This window comes from Malus domestica, chromosome 10, assembly GCF_042453785.1.
Source record: "Malus domestica chromosome 10, GDT2T_hap1".
Taxonomy (NCBI): Eukaryota; Viridiplantae; Streptophyta; class Magnoliopsida; order Rosales; family Rosaceae; genus Malus; species Malus domestica.
The window spans coordinates 27,897,920-27,914,732 of NC_091670.1; the positions used below are offsets into that span (position 1 = coordinate 27,897,920).

Consider the following 16,813-nt stretch of genomic DNA (forward strand, 5'->3'; position numbering starts at 1 on the left):
AATCTCTAAATGTTTGTTTTTTGTGATTTTGAAGCATATACAAATAAGTTTGACGGTTGGATCGTTGAAATTAGTTTCGTAAAATTCGTATCTCATCAAGTTCAATGGTATATATATTTATTAAGTAGATTTAAATTTATTTATTTTGTACGTATAACACTTAAGAAATTGAATGGTATATATATTTATACCGATCCAATGGTCTCCAATTTTTAATATTTAATTTAATATATATATATTTATATATACAATTATTATAATTTTTTGGGGTATAAAATTGTTAAATTAATATATATATATATATAATTATAGTATTTTTTTAGGGTTATAAAATTATAAAATTAATATTTTGCTTATCGTGTTACCTACGTGTATACCCGAACCAACCTGTTATCTTAACAGGTACTTATCGGGTTACCTGATAAGCACCCGATTCATTATTGTGTCGACCCGAACACCTGATAATTTCGTGTCGTGTCGTGTTCGGTTATCGGGTCGTGTCAAGAATTGCCAGGCCTAGGTACAAGACGTGAATCTCCACTTGACTATCAAGTAGCTGAGAAACCATGAAAGCCAACAATGGCATGAAAGAGCTGAATAAGCCTCCGCCATGATCTTTATTCGAAGACTTATGCTCAAAGAATTACAAATGGAAATACCTCCCGATCAAGGATTCCATGGCTTTTTGGCTCGCTCCTACGGACTGTCTAATCAGGAAAGACATTGCCTGAAGCACACCATGGTTACGTCCATGAATGAGTACAATTCTGAAGTTTATAAATCCGATTGATTTTTTACTGGAGAATACTTTCTCGTCCTTCCATGTTTCTAACTAACCCCTGAAGCAGTATTGTAGAAAACAGAAGTTACCAAATTCTAGGATCTGATTACTACCACAAACATATGGTAGAATCAGGGCCTACCAAGGTGTGGCATCATGCCTGAAGTGTGATCCTTGGCACCTAAGACCTAAAACTTCAAGAATAAGGGAAAATATTCCCGAACCTCAACCCTGCAGAATCTATTTTTGTCTCGATATAATAGATCATTGGTTATGCACCTGTTCATGCCCCTACCAATGTTGTTGAGAAGTATCATTCTAATAGTCAATACGTGAGACTAATTTTGCTCCACCAAAAACCGTTGGAAGAGCAAAATTTTGACATGGATGGCCTTGTTGGTTGAATCCCCTTAGTAAACCATTTACTTTGTGAACATTTTTCCATGTTCTTGGATTCATGTTTGGTGTATGTTTTACTTATGGATAATCTTATTGATATTGTCTTCGAATATAAGTTAATTGAATTATGTTTCTTAATACATGTGACTAATTCAATTAAACACGTGACTAGGTAGGAATGTGGGAAAGTTAGTTATCTAGATGAATGTGTACTACGCACACTAACTTTACACCTAAATCACATCTCTAGCAACGACTTCAAATCTATCCAACCTGATTAAAAGCATTGGCACGCTCCTCGTTGTATGAATGGTACTAAATCACCATTTAAGGGACCTTAAATTCTCCTTGACGTTGAGTTTTTAAGGATATTCGAGATGACAATGATCATAAATGAAACAACTGAAGAAAATAGAGTGAAATATCTTTGCACCACCTTCAAAAATGAGCTTGCAACTTTGATTTTGGGCCAATGGGTTGTTTCCCAACTGGGAACATGCCACATGTGGCCGGCCTAGAGCTGGGTGATTGAGCAGTTTACTTGCTTTGGCACGACCATTTGGGACACTTAGGTCGAATAATGATGCTACGACGCATTTCCATACCCGAAGTAAGGATTTTGTGCTTACAAGCACACTTTGCCAAAGCCCACTCATTTGGGAAATTGATTTCTACATCATTCCTTGCAAAGATACGACACGACTCCTTTTTCACAGTGGATTCAAGGGAATATATGTGGACTAATCCAACCAAAATGCGGACCATATAAATACTTATGGTTTTGGTTGATGAATCAACAAACTGGTCACATGTTTGTCCACAAACATTACTGCTAAACCTTATGGCCGATTAAGGGTTCACCACCCTACTTATCCCTTAAGGTCTGAGAGACTGGATAATGTCGGAGAGTTTATATTGACAATTTTCGATAAAGTATTGCATGTATTTTGGGTTTATAATTGAACATCGAATTCCCATGTTCACCCCAAATAGCCTCGCCTAGCGATCATAAAGCGCAATTTAAATGATTGCCCGAATTTTGGTAAACGTACCAAGTTTTTGGTTTATGCCTAGGGCTATGCTATCCTTGTACGCAGTTATATTGGTCTGCCTTAAGGCCCATTACCACCCAACCTATATGACGTTACAGTTGGTTACTGGGTACAAACCTGACGATTTTCGTATTTACGCATTTGGGAGTGCATTCCATGTGCCAAGTTGCGCCTCCGCAACGTACCACCATAGGTCCTCAAAAAAAGGATGTGTATCTTTTGTCGATCATGATTCTCCTTCACACTAGCTCTCTTCGAGCCCTTACATGCGATCTATTTACCGCTCATTTACGGGTTGTCACTTTAATGAGATAGTCTTCCCGCCGTTAGGGGAAGATAAGAACGTCAACATTCTTGTAGAAGAACGTGAATTTGCGTGGACGTTGCCCACTATGTCTCATCTCAATCCCCATACTGCACAAGTATAATAAGTAAGTGCAATGAATTCTAGATTTCAAAATGTTGCTCTAGACGCATTCCTCTTATCTAGCTAAAGTGACGAGATCATATACCAACTACAAACATGCCTGCAAGGATATACGTACTTAACGGACGTCGAGTAAACATCCTTGGAAGGTGTGTCGCCCCTGTTAGACGGTTTAAACTCCCATGTTGAATGGTTCGGTACACCGACGTATAGCCAATCAATCTGTCTTGGCCTCGAGCACGACAGATCACTCGATTCGTAGGATTCACTTCCCTAGAAGAGGAAGGCACTTCACAAAATGAATCTACACTTGATCGCCGTCTTAAATCATTTCCATCTCATGAGATTAATCCAAATTTCTCCCGAGACTTAAAGTTTTTGGTCCAGTATACTAGTTTGGATGAGCTAAATGGAATTGAAATGAGATTATCATCAACGATGTTTTCACTTATATGGTAGCTACCGACATAAATGAATAGCGACGATATCAGACCATGTTTCGTTGATTAAGTGATAACATAGAACTGATTGGACAACTAAAGTTACAATCCAGGTCAAATTCCTTACCAAAGTGTGTATTGGACCTGTCGTTCCTACACTGCCCAAGGTAACCCTGTTGTGTTACAAGTGGGAAAGGAAACACTATGAGATGAATGAAATAGTGCAATATAATGCACGCCTTAGGGCGTAAGGTTTCTCTCAAACGTCCTGTGATTGATAACAGCATTATGAAATGTGGTTAGTGTTTTCTCCATGGGGATATAGATACGGAGATCTACATGTAAGTTCTCGAAGAATTACATGGACTGTTTCAAATAGTTCCAAAACCACGAAACACCCTCTTAACTCCTTTTGAGGCGTTCACTTATGGATTGAAAAATCCGACGGATGTGGTATACCCGTCTAAGTAATTATTTGATCAGTCAGGGACAAATTATGCCCTTGTGTGTTAAACTATAAAGTCTTATTCCAAATTGCTAGAGTTACAGTTTATGTCGTTGACACGAATCTCACTAAGACTCCGGAAGAGCTTGAGAAAACTGTCTCGCACCTGAAGATGGAATTTGAGATGAAGGATCTTGGGAAAACTCGTTTATGCCTTGACCTGAAGTTGAAGCATTGTTCTGACGATATTTTGGTCTACCAATCGAACTACACCCTGAATGGGTTACCCTTGAGTATACCTATGATCGTTCATAAGTTATATGCAAATGAGACCCTTGAAGAGGTTATGGAATCCGAAATTCCATATCTAAGTTCAATTTTGCGCTTCGTTGTACTTAGGTCATTGTATTTAGACAGGACATCTCCTTCGCTATTGATCTTGGTAAAGATGCAACACCGCGCCTACACGCAACCACTGAATTGGTATTAAAGACGTACCCTGAAGGTATTACATAGGCAAATCCCAATGCATCTTAGCGGATCCAACCCCCTGATCCTCGAAATGATGCTTGTCTTGTTTGTTATGCTGACGCAGGTTACTTATCAAACCCACACAAGGCAAAATTCCCAAATGGTTATGTCTTTACCATTAGGGATATCCTAATATCTTGGAGGTCTACGATATGAACTTAGTTGCGAAATCTTCGAATCGTTCCAAAACCCACCTTACTTCACTACCCCACAAGTGAGACATGGTTAGGAGTTCTTGTTGAGCATATTCAAAGTACTTGTTGTGTTTTCATTCATCGTTGAGTCTCGACAACGATCCGTGAAGATTATGCCGCATGTATCAACCCAACCAAGCCATGATACATCAACGAAGTCAACACCAAGACATATTGCGTCTACATCTACATCAGCAAAACATCAGGAGATTGAAGTCATGCAAGCCGATCCCAGACAACCTTGCCGACCTCTACACGATGTCACTGCCGAAGTCAACCTTCCATAAGCTTGTCCGAGGAATTGGTATGCCTAACTATCATACGCAATGCTTGTAGTTCTCATATGGAAGTTATGTCAAACTTAGGGGGAGTATCCAGAAGTATACTCACTTGATCTTAATGTACTCTTTTTCCCTACGATTATAAGCATTTTTCCCATTGGGTTTTTGCTACCTAACTAGGTTTTAACGAGGAACCCATCCTGGGCTGATCATACTCTTATGAGCTCTTCTACTTGCATCCAAAAGACGTATAGTTTTGACTTGATGTAACTTCTCACTTTTCTCCTTAGTCTATGAGTTTTTCTCCCACCTTGGGTTTTACCATAGCGAGGTTTTGTGAGTTTTATTTTTTATGCATTCTTCCATTGATTTGAGACTTGCATTCGCTCATTGTAGCGACGACTTCATCAACTATACTTGCTTCATCACTAAAGACTTGATGCGCTATTTACTTGAGTATTTACACACTTAAGGGGGAGTGTTGCAATCCTATTAGATTAGGAATGTGATTGTGCAAATCCTAGTATATCTTGGAATATCTCTTATATTCCTATTAGGAGGTGATTACCTATTAAATGTTGTAATCTTAAAGGGAAAAGTTTTTACCTATCCTACTACTATAAATAAAGACACAATGGGGTGAAATAGAACACACCCACAATTACACATCTCTCTCTTCTTCTCTCTATGCCACACCTTCTTCTTTCTGGTCTCCATAATTGTTTAGTAAATTATGTCTACAATAGGTATCAATTTATTGTGGATTGCCGACTACCTAATTATCGTCCTGAATGAAAGTTCAAATACCCAGCCCTTGTATATATAATTTGAACTCGAACTAATTTGAAGCAGTAGTAAAACTCCACACCAAAGACCATTCTTCAATGGTGCCAAAATTATTAACCCATTGGCGATTGGTCATGTTCTACAATATTTATGGCTTTTGAAACATGTCGGGTCACGTCTGTCTGCCCCGATATTCTTACAATAGTGAATTGATGAGGCATGCCATTAAAGCCTAATGAATTGCCTATCATAAAAGTTGCAAGGAACGTGCGAGAAAAGCTACAAAACAACCTTACATGTTGAATTCTTTGCAAAGATTTTCTGCCTTTAATTTGTGTGGGAACCAAGGGGCGTAAGCACTGAGAAGGACCGGTCTGCACCATATATACGTCATACAGGGTTTGGAATATTGCCATTATCGAGGAGGACCGGTCTACACCATCCACCATTCGGCAGTGGTGATATGAACCGTGACGAACATATGCAAGATTCCAAAATGATTAATGTGAGAAAATGACTGACCATCCACCATCCACCATCCACCATCCACCATTCTTTTTATCATGCACGATTCATTAAATCTAATCTTCCAATTCTTTTATTGTTCTAATAATGTGAGAGGGCAGAGCTAAAAGTGTTAGTTAGATAACTAGTTTTAAAAAAGCTGTGGGCAAGAGATGTAGCTAAACTGGCTCCTTGAAGAGTCTTGGGCTATTTTACTATGCGCTAGCTAATATGTCCCGTTAAAAGTTTGATATTTTTTTTCTTAATTTTAATGCTAAATTACACTAGCCTAGGTTAATTTGCATACATTATGCATGCTCTCATATGATTCAATCTTTATTATATAATAATTAGCAATCTCACCTATTATGTATGTTGGAGAAAAATATGAAAGAGAAATAATTAAGCAGGAGAAAAGTGTAGAAGAATGTTAAACCTAGAGAGCGTCGCTTGAGGAACATTATTATTATTACTATTAATATTATTGTTGTTGTTGTTATTATCTAAAGTATATATTAATAAAACACTATCTGTCAACTAGAAACTAATAAAATTTACTTATATACCCTTTTAATACAAAACTAAAAGAAGATAATAAAAAAGAAAACAATGTGGCTATTAAAGTAATTTTGTACAAACAAGTTTTTCTGCTTTTTTTCTAAAACTTAAAGCTATGCTACTTTATCAATACCCTCACAACTCATTCTCTCTCCCTCCTAACTGCCAACCCTTATTTTTTTGGGATGTCTGCCAACATGTTAAAAACAAATAACTCCTCCCATAAAAAAAATACAAATATTTTAAAAAAATATAAAAAAAAATATGGATAATACTAGGGAGACCAAATTTGGACACTAAATTTGCAAATTAAATGATGTGCACCAATAAGAATAAGCACGTTTATCAACGTGTAAATAATAAATTAATCATCAACTTGCATGTCCTTTAGTTTTCAAAATTTTATCTGTAAATTTAGTCTCTCTAACATTACTTAAAATATATATATCTCATCACACATAGTGTGTGACTTTTGCTAGTTATTATTATTATTATTATTGTTGGGTAACAATATTAAGGAACACAAGTTGCTGAATTGATATACTTTCTGCTACATTTTAAACTACCATACAAATAATGAAAACAAGGGAACAAGGGAATTTGAATCCATTTAAGGGGGTGCACCACCTTGTTCATTCTTTACAAATAACGTATTAGTACACCACCATACAAATTTCATAACTAGAACTATTTATTTTCTTAACCATTACTTAAAGATTATCTTTTAAAAATATCAATCAAATTAGAGAACGTTCAATCATCTATAAATGTATCTAATAAATGAACGGTTCACCATGAATATGTTACTTGATACCGACACCATTTATTTATTCGACACATATATGTGGCTAAAGAATTGTTTTGATTATTTTTGTATAGACGATCTCTAAACAATAATTAAAAAAATAAACAAAAATACTAAAATTTGTATGATAAAAATACAATAATCATAAGCACTGGCGAATCCATTAAGGGGCAAGGGGTCAGCTGACCCCCCGAACTTCAATGAACGTCCATAGACACCTTAAGTGCTGACCCTCCGAATTTCGGTGAATGTCCATGGATACCTTGAGCGTTGCCCTTTTAAAGATTAGAGCTGGCTTCATACTTGCCCTCCAACCGACTTCAAGCCTACCAAAACTTGATGAATGTCCATGAATACCTTGGGTGCTGCCCCTTGCTTACATTAACATGTCTGTAGTATGCATTTTCAAATGACTTCAGGCCTACCAAGACTCGATGAAATGATAATATGCATGCTATTTCTAGTATAAAAAAAATTTCGCACTGCGCGCGCTATTTTTACTAATCCACCTAATAGTATTTCCTGGATCCGCCATTGATCATAAGGGGTGATAAGGTGACGCACACATTTGAATCGATCAAATCTATGGGGCAAACCACTTGTAGCATGCTGTTAAATGACAGATTAGCCGTGTTTTACACTCTTTTGAGGAAAAACAAATAGAAAACGTGTTTTATATGGCAAAGAGGAAGCTTTCAAGTCCATTTAAAGAGGAAGCTTCCACCCGAGTACTTATTACTCATGGGGTCGTAATTATATTCGTATTATGCGTATTGAGTCATGCTTCTCAGCATAAATATGTGTATTATACCAACAAATTGAATTCTTAACAAAATACTATGCGTATTATAAAAATGGATGGTGCATGGAAGTTGCAAAACCTACGTATTGAATTCTTGGCAGACCTTTTCTGTCATAGGAATGTAATTTTTTTTGGGTCGTTGGAACTATAATACTTGTCATGTGGTGTATTCTTATAAATATTGATACGTCGTACTTTTGGAATATATTGATAAAATGCATATACATTTAGTATAATTAATTTAGGTGAATTATAACACCATTTGATGATCATCTGAACAGTGAATTCGCTTGCAAATGTTTTTAAATTAATGAAAGTGTTTTTGTAACAAAATTTTAGCTAAAACATTCTAAAACTTATTCTAGAAGCTCTTTACTCTAAGTGAAATTTTATTTAAACTCATGTAACCTCTTTTTACACCAAACTTAAATTTAAATTGTTAATTGTCTATTTTACCCTATTGCATAATTATTATTAAGTACAAAATGAAATTAATAATAAAACTCAAATTTATCAATAAACCCATTAAACCCTACCATCACTTTTTGTTTATCCTACTACCATCCCTTTTATTGTTTTTATCTGCCGGTGTCTGTTTGCATCCCCAAAACACCATTTGTGCTCATGTATCATTATATAAATGAAGGAAAATTAATTTTTTATTATGCTCACGTGTCATTATATGGAAATTTTTATTTTTTAAGTTAATTTCTTAATACAAGTAGGTTCTGAAGTTGATATGGAATCTTCCCCATGATTGTGTTTGAAAGAGTATGGCTTGTTTGCAGGCCAAGTCCAAGTTGGGGGTGGGCAAAACATGTTCTCGGAACTCGGAAGATCTGCTAGCCGCAAGATGCTGCTGCTGCCAGAATCTAAGCTGAACACTCCAAATCGGGGTAGCATTCTTGCTAGCTCATGCTTATACGACTTCTCATACCAAGGCTCGTTGAAATAAATGCTTTTCCCCTTGCATCCAGGGAAATCCCGACTAGACACGAAGTAGCAGCCGTCATCCCCCAGCACCAATATTCGATCATCCAAAACTCCCGCCCCAAGCTCAACCCATTTCTTCTCATTTGCCTCCAACTTGAAGATCCAGAATCTGTGGCCAGCAGTTTTACATATGTGGTTGTAATCCGAATATCTATCAACTAAGAGTAGGTCTCCCATCGACTCCACCTAATGCTTCTTGTGACCGTTGTACAAGTGGTTAGCTAGCTGAGATGCAATCAGTTTCCAGGTACGTTATTGCATAAGAAAATATTTTAGCCTGGAAAGATTAAATGTTTAATGAATTTGTGGTTTTTTATTTTTGAATGGGTGTAAATATAAATTTATATATTGAATTGGGTTCGTGAGGGTAGTAGTTTAGGTAATAAATTTGGGTTTAAAGAGATATTTTTAGTTTAGTAAAAAATAATATGGGTGTAGAGAGTAAGTTGGGTATAGAAAAAGGTCATTTGAGTTCAAATAAAATTCCCCTTACTCTAATCATGCTCTCTACTTTAGAGAGTTATAATGACTATGACTCAATAATTAGCCGATAGAAGTTAATTATTTATCTAAAATAATATTAAAATAGTTAATTTTAATTATAGAGAACCACTATGAGCTCCTAAGGCCATCTCCAACTGAAGGGTCTAAAGGGCCAGAGGGCCGAAAATAGCCCGAAAACCGTCTCCAACCGAGGGCTAGGCCAGAGGGCTGAGTATTCCTGTCAGATATAACCGACAATATTGTTAATTATTCATGTCGGTTATATCCGACAGGAATGCTAGGCCGAATTTCAAATACAATGGCTAGCTGACATCAGCTAGCTGTTATTTTTGAAATTTTTTTTTTACAGTTTTTTTTTACAAAATTTTTTAAACGTGTGTTTTTTTTAAATTCTATTTTTTTTCCTATAATTTCCTAAGCCATTATACAACATTAAATAACATTAAATTTAAATAATAAATTATGTTTGGCCCTCAGTTGAAGACGATTTTTTGCGATAGGGCTAAAACGAGCCCTATGGTCTTTTGGCCATCGGTTGGAAATGGAAGCAAATATGGCCCTGTACTGTTTATTAAAATATTAATTTCTTGGAGGGCTAGATGACTAAAACGAGCCATCTAACCATCATTCGGTTGGAGATAGCCTAAATGAATCCCTATCTTGAATAGGGAGCATGATTGGAATTGATTTTTTAAATTCTACCTAAATATTATATATATGCTCATTTAAGGAGCTCATTGGAGATTCTCTAAGTCCATTGATGTGATTTATTTCACCTTATGCCGACATTGATAGGGATATGATGGCACGAAACTAGTTAGTCGTTTTGATAGCTCAGTTTATCTGCATTTTCCTTTCTAGTTGTTTACGATTCCTTCCCACAACTACAGTAACATTGTTTTTTCTATTTAAACCCATCCGGAATTATACTCAGAAATAAATTATCACGACACACTGTGAAGAGAGAGAGAGAGAGATGGAGATGGAAATGAAGATAAATTCAGCAGAAGGGAAGCCATTTTGCCTCAAACCAAAACCTGGGGGTGTGGTTCCAGCGAAGAGAAGATCAGTTAAAAGCTTGATTCTCGACAATATTCTCCAATGCTTCCGGTCTCTTCTTCCAGGCCCTACTAGTTCTACTGCAGCTTCCCCTTCTGCCGGAGTCTTGGCAGACGATGGAGACAAGGCCAAAGCATCCAGCACCAAGAAGATTATGATCATCAGCAACCACGTTTACCCTAGCCCACCATAGTTTCTCTTGCAGACGACAATAGTTAATCTAAGAGGAGTTGTGTTTCAGTTGTACGTACAGTTATAAACATGCAAAAGTGTATTTTGCTAAGAATTTTATATTTACTTCCTTGATTTGGTTATTTGACCTCAATATATATAATTTAATGAATTTGGTGTATTTCTCTGCTTTATTGAATTTTGTAATTAGATTCATAGCAATTTTCATCAATCGGGAATTTCACAGTTAAGCCATTTTCACAATTTAAATCAAGACCATAACTGCAACATCCCACATCACTTAGGAGAGTGAATCCTGTAAGCCTTATATGTATATTCTCATTTTTACCTAGCACGAGACCTTTTGAGAGCTCACTGGCTTCGGATTCCATCGGAACTCCGAAGTTAAGCGAGTTCGCGCGAGAGCATTCTCAGGATGGGTGACTCACTGGGAAGGTCTCGTGTGAGTTCCCAGAAACAAAACCCTGAGGGCATGGTCAAGGTTCAAAGCGGATAATATCGTGTTACTACGGACGCGCAAGAACCGTCGCGCGAAGGCAGTGAAGGAAGGGTTTGCGCGACGCAATGCCTACCTGCGTCGCGCAAAAATACTTTGCGCGACACAGTGCCTACGTCGCGCAAAGTATCTTTGCGCGACGCTACTTTGAGCGACGCAGGTAGGCACTACGTCGGGCAAAGATACTTTGCGCGACGTAGGACCTGCGTCGCTCAAAGTAGCTTTGCGCGACATAGGTAGGCACTGCGTCGCGCAAACCTTTTTTTTTTTTTTGTCATTTATATTTTTTTTATTTAATTTTTAATAAATATTATAATTAAATTCTAAACAATAATTAATAAACCAAGAAAAAGTAATTAATTATAGAATATATGAAAATGTACGTTTGTCCGAACAAAAAAAATAAAAAACTGCAAGTCTTCTAAGTTTAATACATCATGCTACTCGGTATCGTTTAGGCGAAATGGCTGGGAAGTCGAAGGTGGAGCAACATTGTCGGGATTTGGAGGCCGGACATCGCTAAGGCCTGAACAATCATATTCATCCTCTCGTCCTGGGCCCTAATATGGTCGTCCTGGGCCGCAACCTGACCTCTTAGGGTTGTCACTTCCTCCTTCAAGGAATTGACCTCTCCTGTGGACAATCTGGAAGAAGAGGCACCCGTTTCACGAACCCCCGCCTTCCCCGTACACCGAACAACCTTACCATGACGACGACCGAACTTCTGATCCAGGACCTCAGTCACGATCTGAACATCTGCATCCTTGGGTACAATGACGTCCTCGATCGGGGTCTCTAGGGGAAGTTGCGATGTTGCTTCTTGGAGAATAGCAATGCTCTTTTCCACCATATCACCCTGTAATAATAAAGAAAAAACATATAATGTTTAATAACAAAATATAAATAATATTTGAACGATTCATAAAAATAAGAAAAATAACAATTACATATACTTACATAAAGCTGGTCACTGTTCTCATTGTTGGGATGAACGTAAACATGCTTGAACAGGTCAATCTGTGGGAACTTAGAACCCTCCTAAAGAAAAAAAAACATTAAGAAAATTTTATTAATCAATAATAAAAAATAAATTGTATAAAATTTCAAAATTAATATACTTTTACCTCACGTCGTGCCTCAACCCTATACGAAAAGGGCTTCGAACCGGAATGGTGGAGAAGTGTCTTTGAGTCCCGAGCTTTCTTGCCAGCAATAGATTTCTTCTGTTAAACATACAATATATAGGTTAGTGCGACTATTTGAAAGAAATTATTAAAAAAAGCTTAAATAAAATAACAAAAACAATAAATTATTATTTAAATGGTCGGGTCCTGCACTGCTTAAGTCTTTTCGAGTAAAATTCTCATCTAAGGTAATACCGTAATAGCTCGAGGCAGTGGGTTAAGCAGTCAGGCATATCATATATAAGTATGTGCATCAAATGTTTTCTAGTTTCAATCCCCTGTGAAAAGTTAACACTTCCTACAAATCTGGAAAAGCCATATGCAGGGCTCATTCTTCAGAACAAGAATATAGGTTTTTCACAACTATCTAAAAGAACAAGATTTTCCAGAATACATCTAACATGCATGAATACTATATGTAAGTCAATGCCAATTAAATAAGCAAAAGGAAAATTTATGTTATGCAGAATAAAAATTAACAACATAAAATAAGATATAATAAGGAAATCTTTTACGAGAATAAAATGTTACAAGTTCTTACGTTTTGCAATAAACTAGCCGAAGAACAAAGTGCGATATTATGTCCTTGTTGACGACCTTAGATGCCTGAGGATGCCTCATATTTGTCTTCCATAGTTCTATTGCCTGTAAAATGCCAAAATGTTAATTTTCTAAAAGGGTGCAATAACGGAAATGAAAAGAATTTCAACCTGGAACTACGGTTTTACCAAACTAACAATTATATGAATCAAACTAACAATTATATATACTTCCCAATATACCATTTCGAATAGCAAACTCCCCAGAGCAATCATTTTCATAGACTAAAAAGCCAAAACCCATTTCGAATACCAAACTCCCCAGAGCAATCAAACTAACAATTATATGTACAATCGTGGTACACAACAGGTTTGACACCAGGATCTTTCAAAATCACTATAGCAGGTGTAGATTTTACCTCAAACCTGTTGGAAAGCATATAAGTTCCTATGAAATCAAAGATGCATAATTTTCGGTACCCAATTTATAGTAATAGTTCAAGTTTAAACTCACAATAGTAGTGTTTGTGTTATTTTTAGACTCAAGTCACATAATATTTTGAAAATCTGGAGAACCTGGAGAACAATACTCTTTCAAGAATTAAACCAAAAGGACAATTCCTCTTCTTACCAGAGCACGAATGCAAAAGGAGCATGACTCCAATAATTTTTAGCAGTTTGGCGTATGAATGGAGCAGCACGCACCCCTGTTTTTGAGAAGAAACTGACTTTTACCTGTGAACCAGAAGAACAAAACCATTATCCAAGCGACAGGTCGAAAGTATTAACAATAGATAGCAGCATGTTGCGAAGGCATCTATTTATACGTTGATCAATTAAAATGCATTAGCAAAATATTGAATCTGCAAGTACCTTGTGAAGACTAACTTTTGCTAGAAACTTTTGCCCTTGAAAATTGAAGTATGCATTCATATCATTTTCAGGTATGTTAAAAGGTGACAGAAAATAAAGAGTAGAAAAGCGAAAAAAGGAAAGGTGAATTAATAACACGCGTAAATCAGCTAAGCAAAAATAAAATCATATGAGAAACCAGATTGGAATCATTGGATAACCTTATACTGGATCAACCTTGAGTTATCTTTTGAACAAATGCGTGACTAAATGCGTGACTGAATACGAGGCAAACCAAGTACGGTTGTTGCAAACCAATGCGTGACTGAATCAACTGAAAATAAACAAAAAGATACTGTTATCTAATATGAAAGAGTGCATTACAAAGCTTAGATAGGTTGGCAGTTGACCAAACCCAGTGAAGCTTAAGAACTAAAACCCAGATTTGCATCAGACCAACTAAATTCAGTAAATTAATTAAATCAATTCATCCTTAATTTTGCATCAGACCAACTAAATTCAGTAACCAGACCAACATTTGCATCAGAAACCCTTACCTTGATTTTGGGAGTTGATTCCCGTCGGTTTCGATCGTGTGGCTGCCCGTCGTTTAGAATGAGAGGGAAGAGATAGGTATACGGGAAAGAGTGAGGGAAGACAGGTCTGGGTTCAAGATTTGGGGATCAAGGTTGCGAAGAGGAGAGATAGAGGAGATGAGGACTATGGGAATGGGAGATACGGGAAAGATAGAGGAGATGAAGTCAACAGGGTTCCCAAACGGGAAAGATGGAGCCAGAGGGAAAGATAGAGGAGATGAGGACTATGGGAAGAGGATATGCGTCTACTGGAAGAGAGATGAATACGGTAAAGATGGAAGGGTTCAAGGTTTTCAACTGGAAAGAAAGAGGTGAACGGGTTCAAGGTTCCCAAAATTAGAAAATTGAAAAAAAAAAAAGCGCCTAACTTTCACTATTTACCTCCAAAATTTTCAACTGGCGCGACGTGGGTATACAATTTGACGTCGCGCAAAGTGGTTTTGAGCGACGATTACATTAAAGCGTCGCGCAAAGTAATTTGTTTTTTTAAGAAAATTATTAAAAAATTTATCGCATACGCCAAGTCCATCACTCTTCAGCATCCAACCGTCAAACTTGTTTGTATATGCTTCGAGATCGCATACGCCAAAAATGGCAAAAAACAAATATGCAGAGATCAAGTAACGGGACAAAAAATTTCGACGGTTATAAAGGAAAAATCACGATTTAATGGTAATTTTAACTCCGATTTTGATGATTTTTTACAGCTACACTCCTGGATCCTATATGAATACAATGAACTAATTCGATCATCAATTTAAAGTATTAATACAAGTGGATACCACAAAATCTTATGTTATACTTAATGAAAGTATAAATAAACTCTAAGTGTTAGTGAATCTATCGTTTTGATGGGAAACGCATTGTACGAAACTAATTTGAACGATCCAACCGTCAAACTTGTTTGTATATGCTTCGAGATCGCATACGCCAAAAATGGCAAAAAACAAACATGCAGAGATCAAGTAACGGGACAAAATATTTCGACGGTTATAAAGGAAAAATCACGATTTAACGGTAGTTTTAACTCCGATTTTGATGATTTTTTACAGCTACACTCCTGGATCCTATATGAATACAATGAACTAATTCGATCGTCAATTTAAAGTATTAATACAAGTGGATACCACAAAATCTTATGTTATACTTAATGAAAGTATAAATAAACTCTAAGTGTTAGTGAATCTATCGTTTTGATGGGAACGCATTGTACGAAACTAATTTGAACGATCCAACCGTCAAACTTGTTTGTATATGCTTCGAGATCGCATATGCCAAAAATGGCAAAAAACAAATATGCAGAGATCAAGTTACGGGACAACAAATTTCGACGGTTATAAAGGAAAAATCACGATTTAACGGTAGTTTTAACTCCGATTTTGATGATTTTTTACAGCTACACTCCTGGATCCTATATGAATACAATGAACTAATTCGATCATTAATTTAAAGTATTAATACAAGTGGATACCACAAAATCTTATGTTATACTTAATGAAAGTATAAATAAACTATAAGTGTTAGTGAATCTATCGTTTTGATGGGAAAAGCATTGTACGAAACTAATTTGAACGATCCAACCGTCAAACTTGTTTGTATATGATTCGAGATCGCATACGCCAAAAATGGCAAAAAAGGGCAAAAAACAAACATGCAGAGATCAAGTAACGAGACAAAAAATGTCGACGGTTATAAAGGAAAAATCACGATTTAACGGTAGTTTTAACTCCGATTTTGATGATTTTTTACAGCTACACTCCTGGATCCTATATGAATACAATGAACTAATTCGATCGTCAATTTAAAGTATTAACACAAGTGGATACCACAAAATCTTATGTTATATTTAATGAAAGTATAAATAAACTTTAAGTTTGATTGTGCGACGCACATTCCTAATGTCACATAAAGTCTCTTTGCGCAACGCACATACGTCACGCAAAGATGTGCCTACGTCACGCAAAGTTTGATTGCGCGACGCACATTCCTAACGTCACGCAAGGTCTCTTTGCGCGACGTACATAAGTCATGCAAAGTTTGATTGCGCGACGCGCATGCCTAACGTCACGCAAGGTCTCTTTGCGCGACGTATATACGTCACACAAACGTTTTTTTTTTATTTTTTACAAAACTATTTTTGATTTAATTTTTAATAAATATTGTAATTAAATTCTAAACAATAAATAATAAACCGAGAAAAAATATTTAATTATAAGCTATATGAAAATGTACATACAAGATGTCCTAACAAAAAAAAGAAAAAACTCAAACAGTCTTTGTGTGACGCATTGGCCCACTCTAGCCTCGCCCAAAGTTATATTTTAAAAAACTCAAAAAGGTGAACCAAAACTCAAAAGAAAAAGATAGCCAAGTTGAATTGGTCAACAACAAAT

At 36.4% G+C, this 16,813-nt stretch overlaps 2 protein-coding genes and 1 long non-coding RNA gene across 3 annotated transcripts; all 3 read right to left on the minus strand.

The window, feature by feature from the left end:
* Positions 1–8,704: 8,704 nt before the first annotated feature.
* On the minus strand, positions 8,705–9,175 carry LOC114827433 (F-box protein SKIP23-like). Its single transcript, XM_029109228.1, has one exon. The coding sequence runs from the start codon at positions 9,173–9,175 to the stop codon at positions 8,705–8,707; it is 471 nt and encodes a 156-aa protein (XP_028965061.1).
* A 2,412-nt stretch (positions 9,176–11,587) lies between these two features.
* Positions 11,588–13,776, minus strand: LOC103403654 (uncharacterized). The gene is made up of 7 exons (XM_070806301.1): positions 13,762–13,776; positions 13,604–13,707; positions 13,325–13,398; positions 12,975–13,030; positions 12,374–12,472; positions 12,207–12,287; positions 11,588–12,105 (listed from the first exon to the last, which is right to left on the minus strand). The coding sequence occupies exons 1-7, from the start codon at positions 13,774–13,776 to the stop codon at positions 11,704–11,706; spliced, it is 831 nt and encodes a 276-aa protein (XP_070662402.1). The 3' UTR covers positions 11,588–11,703.
* A 23-nt stretch (positions 13,777–13,799) lies between these two features.
* LOC139188931 (uncharacterized) lies at positions 13,800–14,610 on the minus strand. The gene is made up of 3 exons (XR_011572350.1): positions 14,382–14,610; positions 14,046–14,158; positions 13,800–13,880 (listed from the first exon to the last, which is right to left on the minus strand). It is a non-coding gene; the product is annotated as an uncharacterized lncRNA (long non-coding RNA).
* Between the last annotated feature and the right edge of the window lie 2,203 nt (positions 14,611–16,813).

Excerpts from the sequence above, each read along its gene's own strand:
- LOC114827433 (XM_029109228.1), bottom strand. The coding sequence starts at position 9,175 with ATGGGAGACCTACTCTTAGTTGATAGATATTCGGATTACAACCACATA.
- LOC103403654 (XM_070806301.1), bottom strand. Across the intron at positions 13,399-13,603 it reads CCTTTTGCATTCGTGCTCTG|GTTTGAGGTAAAATCTACAC; the intron begins GTAAGAAGAGGA and ends GCTTTCCAACAG. Across the intron at positions 12,473-12,974 it reads CGGCTAGTTTATTGCAAAAC|AAGAAATCTATTGCTGGCAA; the intron begins GTAAGAACTTGT and ends TATGTTTAACAG.